General features: G+C 45.4%; 1 protein-coding gene across 1 annotated transcript in view; it reads right to left on the reverse strand.

The window, feature by feature from the left end:
• Positions 1–2,723: 2,723 nt before the first annotated feature.
• The window catches only part of CPNE5 (copine 5), a 243,399-nt gene continuing 227,417 nt past the window's right edge, over positions 2,724–18,705 (reverse strand). Inside the window, exons 10-16 of the mRNA XM_044675291.1 lie at positions 16,724–16,847; positions 12,995–13,176; positions 10,670–10,797; positions 10,244–10,346; positions 9,393–9,450; positions 6,334–6,407; positions 2,724–2,942 (exon numbers count right to left, since the gene is read on the reverse strand). Of these exons, the coding sequence (XP_044531226.1) occupies positions 2,724–2,942; positions 6,334–6,407; positions 9,393–9,450; positions 10,244–10,346; positions 10,670–10,797; positions 12,995–13,176; positions 16,724–16,847 (888 nt within the window). The remainder of the gene's footprint in view (positions 2,943–6,333; positions 6,408–9,392; positions 9,451–10,243; positions 10,347–10,669; positions 10,798–12,994; positions 13,177–16,723; positions 16,848–18,705) is intronic.

Here is an 18,705-nt window from a genome sequence, read left to right on the forward strand (position 1 = left end):
CAGAGAGGACCAATGATATCAAAGGGTGATGACTTGCCCATAAATTGGATTTAAATGGGTTGCACAGTCATCTGTCTTCCAGTCATTTAAGTCTAGAGGCGGGACAGAAGAGCAGATGACTGACCATGGCCTGGGCTCAACCTTGTCATCTTTGATGTCTGACCAAGCTCCAAGGGCCCCCCAGAGCCTGCTTCAGCTGCCCTCGTGGCCCTTGGAACAAATGCTTCTCCTCTGCCCATTCTTCCAGGGGATGCCATTACATGCTTGGAGTAGCCCCTAAGCTGTCTTTTAAGGTTTGACGTTGTTGGTTACCCTCCACCTGGTTTAGCCAGCCTGCTGGGAAGATTTACCAAGTGTGGCCACTGTGCATGGTCCAGCTTCTTGGAGCCACAGGGGAGGGCTGTGGGCATCAAAGGTGGATGAGCTGCCCTGAAAAGCTGACAAGGGTTCAGCAAACCCTCCCACCAGAGGCTCTCGTCCTCCCTGAACACCCCACACATCCCGGAAAACCAGATAATGTATCTCTGTGGTTTTTTAAGTCAATAAAGGCATTGTGGCCAGCAAGGGGGCCTGGTTTAGTGGCCCTGAGTCTACTTGAGTCTGACAGCACTGGTCCAGGGGATCTCCGAGGTCCCTCCTAGCTCTGACATTTATTTCAAGGCTCTGTGCCTTCCACCCAAGTCTCCATGATGACTTTACTCTGCCCCTTCAATTCTGTGACCTGGCTAGGACTTGATCCGTGTTGGCTACAGGCCCCAGAGAGTTTCATTTCCCCAGAACAGAAGGAAGGCAAAGGCTGCTGGTTTTAGTAAAAGGACCCAATTTATTTCAGTTTAAGGCAACATCAATACATAGCACGTTCCACCAAAGACTCCAGCAAGGGGCAACACGGGTTAGAAATACTACCATCATGCACAGAACAAACAAGAACAGAGTTGGACTTGGGCCCAGGGGGCAGACCTAGGGTTTGGGGCACAGATGTATTACGCGGGAGTTGGGCAGACAAGGGAGTTTCTGAAGAGGGAATCTGAGGAGAGCTGAGTGTTCGGTGGGCACAGGCAGCCCCATGCAGCGGGGTGGACTGGCATGCATCACCGACTACCTATCTGGGGGGCAAAGGTGGGCGTGGGGGGAGCCAGCCTCTTCATGTTACCTGCCACCCAGAGAGAACACCTTGCCAGCCTGGGGCAGACAGTGATAGCCCTCACCCTGGAGCGGGGCTGGGGGGCTCCCTTCTCCAGTGACAGGTGTTTGAATTGGATACATCTGGGGTACTTCACACTCAAAAGGTGGCATGGGCTGCTAACAAGACATTACTCTGGTGAGGGGAAATTTGCTTGGCCTGGGGTCCGGGGGTATCGATTTTCAGGGGCACAGAAGAGGGAGGCATAAATTTTGCGGCATATATAACTGAATGTCTCTCTTTTCTAGGATCTGAAATTCCATTATTCAAGATTCATTCCTTTGGATCTGATTTGAGGGTCTTCAATGACTCACCCCCATTTTACACAAATATCCCCTTATCATACCTAATCTATTGTCAGCCAACATCTTAGCAATGGGAAGGAAAGGCAGGGCAGGGCTGTGGGTGGCAAGTAGAGGGGTCAGGTTAGCAGGGAGGTGCCTGACAACTCCTCTTGTTTACAGCAAACTTTTGTCAGAAGGCTGGCTTGGCACCAGCCTTGATGTGGACTGGCCCCCAGCCCTGCCCTCCCTTCCATTGTGCCCTGGCGAGCAGATCTTGTAACACCCTCCTGAAGCTCGGCGGACTAGGAAAGATGCCAGGGAGAGCAGAGAGTGGCAAGGTTCCTGAGCCTCTCCCTCCTCCTGTGCCCCCTCAGGGGCTGGGTCAGGAGGGAAGCTGGCAGGTGAGGGGGGAGGATGGCACACGTTCCCCATCTGAGTGGCTCAGCTCCAGCAGAAGGAGCCTTGGGCTCTGGAGCTCCTGGGAAATCCTTTATGCGGGGAGGGAAAGGCTCGATGCCCTCCGTCCTTGAGCGGAGATGCCTGCCCTCTGATTGCTAAACCTCATTTGGGAAAGGGGGCAGAAGGCAGAGAGCCCAGGGGCTCTGGAGGAACACAAGCTTGAACCCAGGGACGTAGCCTCCCAGGGGGCTGGTTGGTGCTTCCATGAGCCTCATTCTGGCTCCTGTTTTGCCCCACTCTGATTCTTTTCTGCACCCCAGTGGCACAGAAGCCACTGGGTCTCCCCACTATTCTATGCAGCTCTCTATGCTGCCTCTCTGGTCCCTCCCTCCTCCCTCTTCCCTGGCTCACTCTTCAGGAGGTCCAGATGTTTGTGCCACCAACTAGGGGGTGAGGGAGGAGGAACAGAAGGAAGAGTCAGGGCTCTGGGTGGGAGGACAGCTGGGCTGGTGCTGGGCCCCTGCAAGATGGGAGGCCAGGGATCCCAGCAGAGTCAGAGGCATGGTGATGGGGGGAAATCCTGGGGTTCTGCCTAGGGGGTCTCAGTCTCGTCCCCTAGACACCATTCCCCCCTGGACATCGTGGATCATCAGACAGAGTGGGAAAGGGCTCTAGCTTCATTTTACAAAGGAGAAAAACCCCTTTCCCCAGGAGGAAGTGACTTGCCAAAGGTCACACCAGGAGTAAATGACAGAGCTGGAATTTGGACCTCAGTTTTGTGTGTGTGTGTGTGTGTGTGTGTGTGCCCACATGTCCCAGGGAGTCCACCTTCTTCCCACCCTGCCCATGGCCTCTCCTTAGAGGTTTGTGTGCATAGGGGAGGCAGGGGAGGTGTGAGGAGGAGACCCAGGGGGGCTGTTGGCGGGAAGGCCCGGGGGTGGGCGAGGACGGATGCCCTGTGCCTTCATGTAGGACACGAGCTGGTCAGGGATCTCGGCCAGTACATCCCTGGCCAGGCGAGCCATGCTGAGCACGTGATTCCCTGTTCGGTCCACATAGTCCCGGAAAGGCACAAACTGGGGGAACAGAGAAAGCTCGTCAGACCCAGGCTGCCCACACCATCCTCCTTCCGGTCAGCCAAAGGCCAGCATTAGGGACCCACACGCCTCCGAAGGGGGTGGAGGCCTCTCACAGGGCCAGAAGTCTGAGTTCATGCGGCTATTACAACTCCTTTGGATGAAGTTTATGGTACCGTCCTGTTCAAAGTCCCATCGCAATTTCCATTTTATTTTATTTATTTTTATGGTCATGCAAACCACACTTCCATACTGGTCACTGGTAAGAGCACGCTCCATTCTCATTTCTAAAAGGGACGTCAGAGATGTTTGCAATGGGGTTAGAGCCCTGACCTTAGAGCAAGGACTCTTTCTCCTGGGGTCTGGTACCCCCCGGAAAAGGGGCTGATCCCTTCTGCTGCCTCTGATGTCACTAACCACCTAATCAAACCCAGCCCTTTCGAACCTCTGGGCTTCCAGGACGCCAGTCTACTGGGTCTGCCCTTGCCTCTCTGGCTATTCCTTTGGTTTCTTTTTCCAAAAGCTGTTCCTTATCACCCGCCATTCCCAAAGACTCAGCCCCAAGCCTACTATGCCTCTTCCTCTACACTGACTTATTACCTCCATGTGCATAATTTCCTGTCATTTCTATCTCTAGTCCCAACCTCTCTCTCCAATCTCCCAGCGTCAGGTACCTGCAGGAAAGCTCCATTTTTAGGTTTGACCAAGATCTTAAAACTGCACACGAAGGGGCAGTGAAGTGGATGGCGAGCCAAGTCGAGAGATGGGAGGTCCTGGGTTCAAATCTGACTTCAGACACTTCCTAGCTGCGTGACCCTGGGCAAGTCACTTGACCCCCATTGCCTAGCCCTCACCACTCTTCTGTCTTGGAACCAATATACAGTATTGATTCTAAGATCTAAAAAAACTACACATGATGAATGTGGAATGATTTATCTTCCCTTTCCTTGCCACATCTGTTGCCTTCTCTTGATCACTCCATTACTACCTATGACACTCACTGATCCTGTTGCTTTCAGACCCTAAATTTCTGGAACTATTTTTCTGACTCAGTATTTATTCATGCCTTTTGTTTAGGCACTTTTCAATCATGTCTGACTGTTTGTGACCCCATTTGGAGTTTTCTTGGCAGAGATCCTAGAATGGTTTCCCATTTCTTTCTCCAGCTCATTTTACAGATGAGGAAACTGAGGCCAACAGGGTGAAGTGACTTGCCATGGGTCACACAGCTAGTGGTTTGCCATTTCCTTCTCCAGCTCATTTTATAGATAAGGAAACTAAGGCAAATAGGGGGAAGTGACTTGCTCAGGGGCATATAGCTAGTAAATGTTTGAGGCCAGATTTGAACTCAGGAGAAGTCTCCCTGACTCCAGGTCTGGTACTCCATCCACTGTGGCACCTCACTGCCCCCTTATTTACACCTGGGGACCCAATTATCACAGAACATCAGTGTTGGAAAGGACCTTAAAGGCCATCTAGTCCAACCTGTATGTGACCAAGAGCCCCTCCCACAACATCCTTAAACCAGCCTTGGCTCAGTCTCTCCAGCAGGAGGGTTCTTTCTCTACAGCTTCTCTCATTGCTCTTCCCTCTCTTGTGTCCACAGTCAGTTGCCATCTTCATCTCCTTCCTCTAATTCTCGAAACTTCCTCCCAATGAGCCTCCTTTTCTCCAGTCTCTTCTCTCTCTCATTTCTCTTTTTCATCCTATTCCTGACTTACTCAAAGACCTTGGGCAGCAACTATTTGTTCAGTCACATCCAACTCTTTGTGACCCTGTGGACGACATCAGGCCAATATTGTCCATGAAGTTTTCTTTCTTTCTCTTTCAACTCTTGCCTTCTATCTTAGATTAATACTAAGTATTGATTCCAAGGCAGAAGAGCAGTAAGGGCCAGGCAATGGGGGTTAAGTGACTTACCGAGGATCACACAGCTAGGACATGTGTAAGGCCAGATTTGAATACAAGATCTCCCATCTCTAGGCCTATCTCTCTATCCTCTGAGCCAACCATCTGTCTTCCTTGGAATTTTCTTGGCAAAGATACTAGAGTGGTCTGTCATCTCCTGCTGCAGTAGACTAAGGCAAACAGAGGTTAAATGACTTGCCCACGGTTATACAGCTAGGATATGTTTGAGGCTGGATTTGAACCTGGGTCTTCCTGACTCTAGTCCTGGTATTCTATCCACTGAGCCACCTAGCTGCTGTATTGGCTATTACCTCTATAATATATAAACTCACCAGAGCTTCTAGTACAATATTCTGTACCCTGCTGGATATCTAATAAATTAATCAATTATTTGATCAAGAAACAGATAGGAAAGGCAAGTAGATGGCCCAGCAAACAGAGCACCTGGCCTGGAGTCAGGAAGACCTGGATTCAAATTTGACAGGTTGGACTCAAATAATTTAGGGTAAGTCACTTAACCCCAACTGCCCAGTCCTTGGAACTGGTACCTAGTATTGATTTTAAAGGCAGAAGGTAAGGCTAATTTTTTTAAAAGAAGAAAAAATAGCCAGAGAGCCTACTATGTGCCAGAATTATGCTAGATCCTGTAGGGGATACAGAAAAAGTAAAGATATGTCCACTGCCCCCAAGAACCTTATAATCTAGCTGGATAGGCAGAACAGAGATAAACAAAACAAGGAGAAAGAATAACCCAACACAATAGCCAACCAACCACTGAAGATAATCAGTGAGTTGTACAAAGTCAGAAAAGGGGAAGTTGATCATGGGGAAATAGTCAGGGAAGAATTCCTAGAGAAAGTGGACCTTGAGTTGGGTCTTGAGGGGTGAGGCAAATTTGGATAAATGGAGGAGGGAGAGGGTGACTCTGTGACTCAGTTTATTTGTGTGTGCTTATGAAGGTCCTTAAAAATAGACAGGATTAGAAAAAGTGGAGAATGGATTTCAGGATGGAGAGGGACACATGAAGATTGCCATGAAGATTGGCAACCACTGTCGAATGTTTGGAGATAATTCGAGGACTGTCCTGAATTGACTAAGAAAATTTCCTGGATTCAAGAAGATCCAAGTTCAGATCTGGCTTCAGACTCAATATCTGTGTGATCCTGGATAAGTCGCTCTACCCTGTTTGCCTCAGTTTCCTCATCTGTCAAATGAGCTGGAGAAGGAAAGGACAAACATTCTAGTGGCTTTTGTCAAGAAAACCCCAAATGGGATCACAAAGAGTCCAGACACAACTGAACAACAATCTGCATTAGTTAAGGACTTTCTACCTCCCTTCATATCAGCCAGGGTTCCAAGTACTTTATTCCTTTATGCTCTCCAGTGAAGCCCCCATGGGAGAGGGGAGGGTACTGTATTTATCTGAGAGACTAGAGATGAGCAGGCTGGGAAACATCAAGGATGTGGGGCTTTGGGCACTTACCTGGACAATGTCACGCTCCGCTAACTTTCCCCGGGAGGAGATCCGAATGTCGTCACCATCCAGCTCAACCATGGCTATAAGAGGAGGGAATGACTGTGAAGGGCTAATCGGGGTATGGGGGCCTGATCTGACCACAGTAAGGGTTCTGCCTGGAAGGGCTCCCCTAGAATCCATAGATTCCCACATTTCTGCTTCCAATCACAAATTCATGGAATGTCAGAGTTGGATGTGGCCTCAGAGACTTAGTCTGGGCCTGCTCCACCCCCCCAACCTGAGGAACCTCAAGCTATAGAGAAGCTTTTAAAGAGGGTCTAGGGAAATTCGGTAACTAGTTCTAATATCCTTTGGAAATATTTCAAATACCTGTGCTAATGAACAAGTGTTCTCATGTAATAAACAAGGTTTTCCTTATGAAAAGTCATTTTAAAATTTTGTTCCTTTTGTGTATAGACACAGTAAACTTTGGACTTTATTTCTTTTCATTTTGAAAAGGAGGTACAGGAAGTTCTACTGAAAGTCAAGAAATACAATTTGGAAAATGTTGGGAGTTCCCGATCTTGTTCAACCCTTCATTTTTCGTACACATTGAGCCATAATCACAAGAGTTGTGGTTTGGCCAGGGTGGGGACTTTCACCATCCACACAAATCACTCTCGACCTTTCCTACAGCTTAGTCAAGGGCTTTGAGTATTGCCATAACAGAAAAATTGGTCACCTGGAAGTCAACCCAGTAATAAGCCAGCTGCTCTGCCCTTAGTTAGACTGGTTCCTGGACAACAGACACACAGCCTCTCACAGGATCATTATCAAAAGCCAACCCGTTAGAGCCTATTCTTTGCTGACAGAGCCTTTGAGAACCTAGGGTGATCTCTTATTCCAGGATCAGAAATCCGAGGAGAAATTGAGTCCTTCATTTTACAGGAGAGGAAACTGAGGTCCAGTGAAGGAAATTGACTAGCCCAAGGTCTCATGGTAAAAGGAAGAGATCGAATGAAAGCCAAAGTTTCTAAACTTCCTACTCAAGTCCTTCCTTGATAGGAACACTGTTAACTCTCTCCTTTCCCCCATACTCTCAAAGTTGAGTGAGGGACCTGGTGTTTGAGGGGTTGGGGAAAAGATGAGTGAGGGAGGGCAGCTGAAAGACGACTCTGGAGCTTTGCATGTCTTGGGCCAATGTATAAGGACAAGACAAGGGCACCTACTCCATACACTCCTCCTTATACAAATATCACTCTGTGCCTTCACTTGCCATTGGGGACAGACAGACAGATAGGATAGATAGATAGACAGTTAAATAGACAGACAGATAGATAGATAGATAGATAGATAGATAGATAGATAGATAGATGAACAGATAGATAACCCCACAAAGTAACTTACCAACGCACACACACATTTCAGTTATTTCAAAGTATGTTTTCCATTCCAGCCATGCACACAGGAGGCAGCAGGTAATGATAATCACAATCATAATGATAGCTAATATTTATAGAATGTTTACAGTGGAGAGTACACTGGCTTTGGAGTCAGATGACATGAGCTCAAATTCTGCCTCCAGTGCTTAGTGTCTGTGTACTTGAGCAAGTCACTTAATTTCCCTCAGCCTCTGTTTCCTCATCTGTAAAATGAGGAGAGTAGACTAGACCTTTGAGTTCTCTTTCATCTCTAGAACCAAATCCTGTGAATTACTTGTCCCCTATTCTCTAATTGTGTGAATTTTCCATTCCTGCCTTTCCATGTCACTCTTAGAACCCCAAATTTATCCTCCCCTCCTCAGCCCCCGAGTCCTCTCTACCAATTTGAGCTCCTCTCCTATGTCCAAATCCTGATTTAAACTCATTTCCTACATGAAGCCTTTCTAGGCAAACCAGTCACCATCATGACTCTAATATCTGTTTCCTTAAGGCTTGCGCATAGTGAATATACATGTATATTCATGTATCCACAGTTTGCAAAATTCACCTGGATTCATGGAAACATGAATTTTGAGCTAGAAGAGACCTTAGGGGGTCATTTAGTCCCTTTGGTAAGGCTTGTTTTAGTGTTTTGTGGGGAGAGGAGGGAGGAAATGTCTGTAGATCTCCTTTAAATGTTTAAATTCTGCCCTCCCTCAAGATCATGATAATGGTCATGAAAATGCTGAAACTATCTGCTGATATCTATATAGTGCTTCTTTGTTATATAGGATTTTGTATCAATCAATTGATCCTCCTAACACCCCTGGGAGATAGGCAGAGAATGGGGTTATTATCCCCATCTTACAGATTAGAAAGCTGAGTCAGAAAAAGGTGAAATGATTTGTCCAAGGATCACATTGCCCATTGGTGGTGGTGCAGAGAGATGAATGTGCCCACAGTTAGCACAAGTTTAAACATCCATACAACCACTTGTGATTCTCAATCTTTCTCTCCCTCTCTGATCTATTTCTCTTCTTTCTTTTTTCTCTCTCCCTTCTCTTTTTATCTCCTCTCTCTGATCTCTTTTCTCTTCTTCTCTCTCTCTCTCTCTCTCTCTCTCTCTCTCTCTCTCTCTCTCTCTCTCTCACACACACACACACACACACACACACACACACACACACACTCACTTTCACACATGCTCTTTCCTCTCTCTTTTCGTACGTTTTCTTTTTTCTCACTCAAAAATTTGCTTCTCTTAACTCTCATACACACACTCTTTTTTCTGTCCTCACTCTGTTCCTTTTCAGAGGCTTTTCTTTCTCTCTTCTCTCTCACACAAGCTCTCTCTTTTATAAGCTTCCTCTTTTTCCTCTCTCACATACTTTCTCTTCTCCATCCCTCAAACACACTCTTTTCTCTCTGTTTTTTTATATATATATACACACACACTCTCATTCTACTCTTCCTTCTCTCTCTGTCTCTGTCTCTCTCCTCTCTTTCCTTTCTCTGTCTGCCTGCCTGCCTGTCTGTCTCTGTCTCTGTCTCTCTGTCTCTCTCACTGGAAGAAGTTGGAGCAAGCTCCATGGGTACCCAGGTGGCCCTAAGGAAGCATAGAATGATGGGAAGGGATGAAGGAAAAGGAAAGCAACTGGGTCTTACCATCAAACTCAGCCTGGCCAACGCCCACGATGATAATGGACATGGGGAGTTTGGCAGCCTGTTGGGCAAAGAGCACCAGCATGGGAAGCCAGAGGGGAAACGGTAGACACCAAGAGGGAGAACACACAGAGAGATAGGGTGGGGGGGGAAACAAAAGGAACAGCAAAAAGGATCCAGACAGAGAGAAAGAGATAGAGTGAAAGGGATAGTAAGAAAGAGAGAAGGGAAGGATTAGAAAGAAAAGGAGAAGGAAGATAAGAGAAAAAGAGTTGAGATGAAAGAGAAGTCAGAGAAGAAGGGATGACAAAAAGACAGACAGAGGACCAGAAACAGGGAGAGAGACAGGAAGAAGGGGAATTGGTCTAAAGTCTGATACCCAGGAGTAGCAGGAGCCCACCTGGGATAGGCTCTTCCCCTCTTCCTCTTTCTCCAAACTTGACCTTAATCAGTAAGAAACTGACCCTGCCATGTTAGCAATATGAAATCCTTTTAAGTTGGGGAGCAGAATAGGGAGAGCAATTAGAGATGGCAACACCTCCCCCAGGCAGAGGACCTGGCCACATCCTCCATCGCTGCCCTTGCTGAGTTGTCCTTTCTTCCATCCACTCAGGCCCCCTTATTATCTGAATTCATTTGGTCCAAAGCTAAAAAGGCCAAGAACCTCAGCCCCACTCCTACATCCTCCCTATAATTCTACATCCCTCTGCACGACAAAGTTTCTGGCCAAGAATCTACAGTGACTATCTCAAGGCCACAAAAGAAGAGGGGTGAGCAAAAGAAGGTCCCCCTCCCATGACATTTTCTCCAGATCACCACCCAACAATCTCCCCATTCTGTCCCTTCAGACTCACATTGACGATGGCTTCCTTGGTCTGCGCCATGTCTGAGATGACCCCATCTGTGATGATCAGCAGCACGGAATACTGGGAGCCATCCTGTACAGTTGCTGCATGCCTGGGGTTTGAGGGGTTAGGGACTTGGGGGCAGAGCTCTAACCCCTACTAACCCCTATGTCTGGGCAGGGTCTGAGGAGGGGATAGGGTGGCCTCTCTATATAATCACTTTCCATTGCCCCCCAACCCAGGAAGAGTAACTCCATGGGCTTTAACCAAGAAGGCCCTGGGGGAGGTTGGAGCAAGACATTAGAGGTTATCTGCCAAGTTTTGGGGGACAGTGTGAAGGTTCTCCTAAAGGCACTGGGAAGGATTATCTCTGCAGAGATGAGCTGATCTTTTTGAGAAGGGGGTGAGAGGTGGGAGGTATGAAAAGGGACTCACCTGGCCACATGAGTGACCACTGGTGCAAAGTTGGTGGGGCCATAGAGCTGCACGGTGCGAAGGCTTCGGTGATAGGCCTCGAGGATACCATCAATGCCACAGCAAGAGGGATTATCCGGATTGCCGTTCTAGGAGCAGAGGATCAGCGGGCTCCCAGAAGGGGAGACAGGGAAGGAGGAGGCAGGGAAAGGGATAGGATGCAAAAGGACAAGACACCCAGGGGTAGGGAGAAAGGGAGCAAAGCTTGAGGTGGCCAAAAAGGGGACAAGAATAGTTCTATTTCAGGGGGAAGAAGGATGGGAAGAGCAGTCTGCAACCTGGTCCAGATGATGAAATGAAAGTTTTCCAGAATGACTCTAAAGCAATTTGGAATTGTGCTTTAAAGAGTGACTAAACATCCATACTGGATGACGCAGAGATGCCACTGCCAGGCATGTATCTCAAGGAGGTCAAAGTCAGAAAGAAAGGTTTGATTCAGACCAAATATTCATAACATCATTTTTTTTGAGCAGTAAAGAACTGGAAACAAAGAGATGCTCATCGATTAATGAGAGGCAAAACAAGCTGTGGTAAATGAATGTAATGGAATATTATCATGCTGTAGGAAATAATAAGAAGGAAGAATTCAGGCTTCTGGGGAGACTTATGAAGTGATGAAGAGTGAAGTAAGCAGAACTAGGACAACAATTTGCACAATGATTACAGTAACATAATACAATAACAACAGCAAAAAACCACCTTGTTTAGAAGTTTAATCTGGTGCGATGACTAAAATTGGTCCCAAAGAAGAGAAAATGCACCTCCCTCCCTTATTTGCAGAAATGGGGGACTATGAGTGTGGGACATTGCACATGCTACCAGACTTCATTGCTGGATCCCTTTGCTTGTATTTTTTACTCTAAGGCAGAGCTTGATGAAGAGAGAAGGGAAAAGAGACTCTTTCAAAATTGAAGACAATGTAAAACCAAAAGCAATCAGTGATCATTTTAAAAAAAGAAAAGAAAACTGGAATCCAGAACTAGCCTCACTTGAACTCAAAACCAGATGGAAAGGACACAAGGCAGTGAGATATAACGGGAGGTCACAGAGGAATCTCTTAAGGATATTGCATAGTAGGGGCAACAATGCAAAAGGGATGCATATCTCATTAGTACAAGGGCCGCCATGATTCCTTGGTTGTTGGGGTGGGCTCTTCTTACATTGTGGCATAAAGGGAGAGGATGGGTGGAAGAGGGCAGCACATAAAGACACCAGATCATAGCTGGGAATGGAGGTCCTGTAGAAGGCTCAGAGGACCCTGCTCATTTTGTCTTGGTGTTCTTTGTGATTGGGTTCAAATCTTGCCATGTGTTGAAGGAAAGTAGAAGAGGAAATTTTAGACAGTTCAAAAGGTGAAGACCATGTGAGGGTTCTCTGAGTCTCACTGTTCTGGATACTTACCCAGTTCTAAAGGAATGCCATGAAATGGAGCTCATGTGTCTGCCCCCATTCGTTTTAAAGTAGCTAAAGTTTGGGCCACTAATTGCTAAGGAAGAAGGCATTACCATGGGGTCATCTTCATGGGTTTCATCCAACCCAATTCAACAATTGCTTACTAAATGCTCACTATGTACCAAGCACCGGGGATCAAGAAATGAAAATGAAACTCTTGTTCCTGCCCTCAAGAAGCTTACATTCCACTGAGTTGGGAGGTGGGATAGGAGGGAAAGAAGTATGTCACTGAATGGAATTCCACTACTCTGCCACACTGGATAGGCTGGGTCATAAGCCCAACTGATTTTGTAAACACTACTTCCTTCTCCAGCATTTTTATCTTCTTTCTTCATCTGAGGGATACCCCGATCCCCATCTCAGGATCAATTAAAGGCCTTTCTAGACAGCTCTTCAATTTTCACATCCTCTTTCATGGTGTGTGTGTGTGTGTGTGTGTGTGTGTGTGTGCGTGTGCATGTGCACGCACATGTGTGCACATGTAATTTAAACAAATTTCTACTCCTTCCACTAAGATCTCAGAAAGAGGATGGTTCCCAGGGCCATATTTAGAGAGACTCAGATGTATAAATATGTGAAGAGATGACCAGGTTGGAGGGCAAGCTAGTCTGATAGACTTTGGGGGACCTCTAGCCTCTAAGTCGGGGTAGTTATCCTCTATTAAAAATGTCCTCCTCCCCCTCTTCATGTCCAACCCTCCTCTGGACAGTCCGACCCCTCTCCCCCATTCCTCCCCCATCCTGCTCTTGTTCTCTTTTCCTGCCTTGACCTTGACCTTATTCTCACTCTCTCTCCCTTTTCTTTTTCCAGGCTGACCTCAGAGGAGACACGTACCAGTGGAAACTCATGGGAAACTCTGCCATCAGGAGGAAGCTTGGCGCCGAAGCCCAGGGCCGGGAACATCTTGTCACTGTCGTAGTCCTGGATGATCTCACCCACGGCTGTCAATGCCAGGGCATAGGCATTCAGCTGGTATGGACTCATATAGTGCAGGGAAGTGGACTGGGAGGGGTTGCCTGCCAGAGATAGGGGGTGTCAGGCTAGCCTGGGCTGCCCTGACAGCAGATCTTCTTGCCACATCCTCCCCTGTGGTCCACCAGAGGCCCCAAGACCACCACAGGACTCAGAATAAATTCCTTCATCATTTCCCCACAGTAACCCAGATTCAACACAACTTAACTCATTTCCATTCCATAATAAAATGGATTCAACACAACTCAATCAATTTCCAATTCATTCCATAAAGAGCATTTATTGGGGGCAACTAGGTGGCTCAGTGGATTGAGAGCCAGATCTGGATCTTGGGTTTAAATATGGCCTCAGACACTTGGGCAAGCCATTTAACTACCCCCTCCCCAACAGTCTAGCCCTTATTAGGGCTTCTGCCTTGGAACCAATACACAGTATTGATTCTAAGATGGAAGGTAAGGGTTTAAAACAACAACAACAATAATGTTAAAAAAGAAAAAGCACTTATTAAGCACCTACTATAAATACCAGACACTAGACTGGGTGTGGGGATTCAGACAAAAACTAAACGAATCCCTGCCCTCAACGAGGTTACCTTCTGCTCTGAAGGCAAACAACTGACCAGTAGGACAAGGAGGAACAGACTGCTGTTGGAGGTACAGGAACCTCTTTACTTTGTTGGAGGCGAGGTGACCTCTTATTAAGAGAGAGAGTTTCTGTTCAGGCTCGGGTTAGACTGTATGGTCTCTGAGACTCCTTCCACCCCTGAGAGTCTATGATTTTGTGCCCTCTCCAAGGTCACACTAACATGCTGGGTGGGTAATAATGACTTAATGGGTTACTCCTCCCCTGTAACATATTTACACTAAACAGGGGCCTTCTGGCCAAAAGGGCTGAACTAAATGACTTCTAGAGGTCCCTTCTGGCTCCGAAGTCCTTTGTTCTGGAGTGAGAGAGGACCTCGGGAGCTCTGAATGAGGCCGGTAAAAACTGGAGCCAGGCATGGAAGGTACAATTAGGAAGGTCCAGAGAAATGAAACAAGGGGCAGGCTGTGAGGCTAATAAGGAATGGATTGTTTGGTGATGTGATGCCTGGTAACTAATGAAACATGATATCCCAGTGGCCTAGGCATAAACAAACACAGGATCCACTCAGGGGCATATATGAGCCCAGAAGGAAGAAAATCCAAGAGGGCCCCAGGAAAAGTGAGGGATGCTAATAACAGCTAATATGCTGGTATCACTTTCAGGTTTACTAGACATTTGTATATCTTACATATATTATCTCACTTGATCTTCACACTAGCCTTTTGAGATAGGTGCTATTGTTATTTTTTAAACCTTTACTTTCTTAGAATCAATACCATGTATTGATCCCAAGGCAGAAGAGTGATAAGAGCTAGACAATGGAGGTTAAGTGACTTGCCCAGGGTCACACAGCTGGGAAGTGTCTGAGGCCAGATTTGGGATGCTATTATTATTAAAATTATTGCTTGAGATTGGGTCTCTTCATCTCATCCAGGCTGTAAAGGCAGCAACCATTCACCAGAGGCAATCCCACCACTGATCAGCACAGGTTTCTGACCTGGCACAATTGCCCCTCCTTTGGCAGCCTGGCGGTCCTTTACTCTTGGGAGCTCACCACATTGGTGCCAGATTTGGAGAGGACACCTAAATTAGCTTAGCCTTTCAATAGCTTAGACCTCCTGAACTCGAGCAATCCATCAGCCTCTTCAGGAGTAGAGATTACAGGAATGCATCATCGCCCTGACAGAGGAGCTAAGTGGTACAGTGGATTGAGTGCCAGGCCTGGAATCAGGAAGACCTGAGTTCAAATCCAGCTTCACACTTACTAGCTGTGTGACCTTGGGTTATATACTTCATTCTGTCTGTCTCAATTTCCTCTTCTGTAAAATGAGCTGGAGAAGCAAATGACAAACCACTCTAGTATCTTTGCTAAGAAAACCCCAGATGGGGTCATGAAGAGTCAGGCACAACTGAAAAATACCTGAACAACCATCACCCTAAGCCCACAGTTATTTTATTATATATGCAATGTGTATATACATATTCTATATCTATTATATATTACGTATATTATTACATAATAGTTGTATTATAGAATATATTATATACTATTATACACATATCTATTATATATTACATATAATATAATAGATGTGTTATATATTATATTCTATATAATATATTCACACATATCTTTATTATATATTATATAATAGATACATGCTATAATATTTATTGTATATGTATACACATTATATATTATGTCTATTGCATGTATTGTATAATAGACATAATATAGTCTATATAATATATACACATATGATATATCTATTATGCTATATATATCATATATGTATTATATGTGCTATATGTACACATTATATTAACCATTACACATATTATATAATTATATTATATAATGTGTAATATACATTCTATATAATATATGTACAAATATTATATACCTAGTATATAAATTATATAATAATTGCATCATATAATATGTATTATATATGTATATTATTTTCATTTTATAGAGGAGGAAATTGAGACAGCTGTTAAATTGCCTGTCCAGGGTGACATAGTTAATTAGTGTCTTAGTAGATCAATGGACAGGAAATAATTAAATGACTACTAAGTGCCAGGCCTGGTGCTAGGAAAAATGGTTACAAATATAAAAGAAAGACAATCCTTGACCTCAAGGAATTTACATTTTACTAATAGGACACAATGTGTTCATGGTTAAGCACACAGAGGCCATATAAATCTAATTTCACATTGATTTGGATCTAAAATGGAATTTGAACCCATGCCTTCCTGACTCCCAAGTCCCATGCTTTGTCCACTGTGCTCTGTTGAAACCTCTTGGCTGCTGGGATTGTGTTGCTGAGGACTATAATACGAATCCTGAATTTGGTTTTTCATTCCTGTAGCCAGCTACTGAGCAGTTCTGGTTCAGAGCAGGATACAGAAATGACTGAGAAGGAAAAAGCATTTTTTTTCAAAAAGCATTTTTTATCACGTGTGTCTCTAAGGAAGCTAGCTTGCATGCTTAGTTATTTTCTCTGGGTCTTTTCTGTCTCTAACTAGACTGAGAGCCCCTGGGACGTAGCAGTCATGTGTTATTCCTCTTTATCCCACAGTACACTACCCCATACACACAGAAGGTGACTCCAGCATGGCTGTGGCTGCGCGTGGTGCTTCACTGTGATGAGAGAGCGCAGTATGGTCCTGGGATGGGGCATTTGGTGATTTCACTCAATACACCTGGAGATTTTCCTGAATAAAAAAACTCAGATCCACGTGGTATCCCTGGCTAGAACCGCGGTCCCGCCCTCCTTCTAGTCTGTGTCAACTTTGGGAGGGAATGCCCGCTTACAAAGAAGGGAAATGGGGCAAAGGAAGTGCCAAGGATAGAGGGTAGTGCCCGTGCCTAGGATCAATAATCAACTCTTAGCCCTTTAAAACTAACTCTCTCTCTCTCTCTCTCTCTCTCTCTCTCTCCCATGCACACACACACATCCCCTTTATGCATCAAGAAACTCTCTCTGGTAATCATTCACTCACCATTGGAGGCCGTGAAGTCAATAGCAACCGTGAAATTGATCTGAGTCCTAAGAGTGGAAGAATAAGAATAGTTGTTACCCAAGAAGGTGGATAGGGTGCTGCTCTTCCACATTAGCTCAGGCACCTCACCTGGGGCAAATCACTTTATATAGCTGGGTTTTTCCTCATCTGAAAATAGGGGGACAAGAACCCTGGCTCTGCCTCTTTCAAAAGGTGTTTTGTGATAGATAAGTGGGTATGGAATTCCTTTGTAAAATAAAAAGGTTGTATTTCCTTCTTGTTGGATCATATTTGAGGCCATTTGAGTTAGGATCTGGGGTTGTTACCATTCAAGCTCAGGGCTACAGTCCAGGAAGGTGGTGGGGGGGTGTCAGTCAATCAATCAATCAATCAACAGGTATTTAATAAGTACCTAATATGTGAGAGGCACCAGGTCATTAATTTAGGTTTGGAGTGTGTGGTCCAGTCACGGTCATGGTCAGGGTTAAATGAGATGGGTCTAGTCTCAAGAAAAAGACCTCATACCTTGTATTTCAGAAGGGGTTGAGACCAGGTCAACTCAATCCAAGGGCCACTCTCAAGGCACTGAGTCTGGTGCCTTCAGAAAGAAATAAGAGTGGGACAGCTGGGTGGCTCAGTGGATTGGGAGCCAGGCCTAGAGATAGAAGGTCCTAGGTTCAAATCTGGCTTCAGACACTTCCTAGCTGTGTGACCCATGGCAAGTCACTTCACCCCACTAGCCTAGCCCTTATCACTCTTCTGCATTGGAACCAACACATAGTATTGATTCTAAGGGAAAGAAAGAAAGAAAGAAAGAAAGAAAGAAAGAAAGAAAGAAAGAAAGAAAGAAAGAAAGAAAGAAAGAAAGAAAGAAAGAAAGAAAGAAAGAAAGAAAGAAAGAAAGAAAGAAAGAAAGAAAGAAAGGAAATGAATAGCCTCTCCCTGGGCGCTGATCTCATACACTCACAGGTGTCAAATGTGGATAGGGATAAGCTAGACAAAGTTGAAAGATTGGTGATCTGAAGGGCAGTTTGGTGGCTCTGTGGATAGAGAGCTAGGTCTAGAAATGGGAGGTCCTGGATTCCAATCTGGTCTCAGACATTTTTTTTAGTTGTACAACCCTGGGCAAGACATTTATCCCCAGTTGCCTTCCCCTTACTGCTCTTCTGCCTTGGAACCAATACTTAATATCGATTCTAAGACAGAAGGTGAAGGTTTAAAAAACGAATAAACAAATAATAAAGTGATCTGAGTATGACAAATGCCTGTCAAGACTCTCAAAGTAAGAGTCATAACAATAATAATGAGAAAAGGACTTGTGGTTTTAATGTCTTTGGGTCTCAGTTTCTTCGTCTGTAAAAGGAGGGAGCTGGACTACACTAAGGTCCTTCATGGCCAGGGGTGTGCTGGAATGAGCTCATGCCTCCTATTGAGAACTGATTAGATTTTTCAGTGTGAGCATTTACACCTGGGAAATCAGTAAACCCTACAAATCAGGGCTTGATTTATTATTTTGTTGAGCAATGGAGAAAATGTTAATAATGCAGATTAAACTCAAAAGTGTGTTGTGCATATGTTTTTGTGAAGAACTAGTTATTAAATATTTGCTTGCTTAGAACTCTGAGCCTATGATTTTGTTCTTGTGGGAATTCCTTCCTCTGAGGCAGATTGTAGTCCATTTATAACTTTTTCTTTTAAACTCTTACTTTCTGTCTTAGAATTGATAGTAAATATTGGTTCCAAGGCAGAAGAGTGGTAAGGGCTAGGCAATGGGGGTGAAGTGACTTGCTCAGGATCACATAGCTAGGGAGTATCTGAGGCTGGATTTGAACTGAGGACTTCCCATCTCTAGGCCTAGCTCTCTGCCCACTGGGCCACTCAGCTGCCCCACGTCAGACTCAGGGAGGTCAGCAAGTCGCTATGTTATGCTACCTTTTGTTTTAATAAGAAAAAAGAATTTGTTGTTCAGCCCTTTTTAAGTC

Source organism: Gracilinanus agilis, chromosome 4, assembly GCF_016433145.1.
Source record: "Gracilinanus agilis isolate LMUSP501 chromosome 4, AgileGrace, whole genome shotgun sequence".
NCBI lineage: Eukaryota > Metazoa > Chordata > Mammalia > Didelphimorphia > Didelphidae > Gracilinanus > Gracilinanus agilis.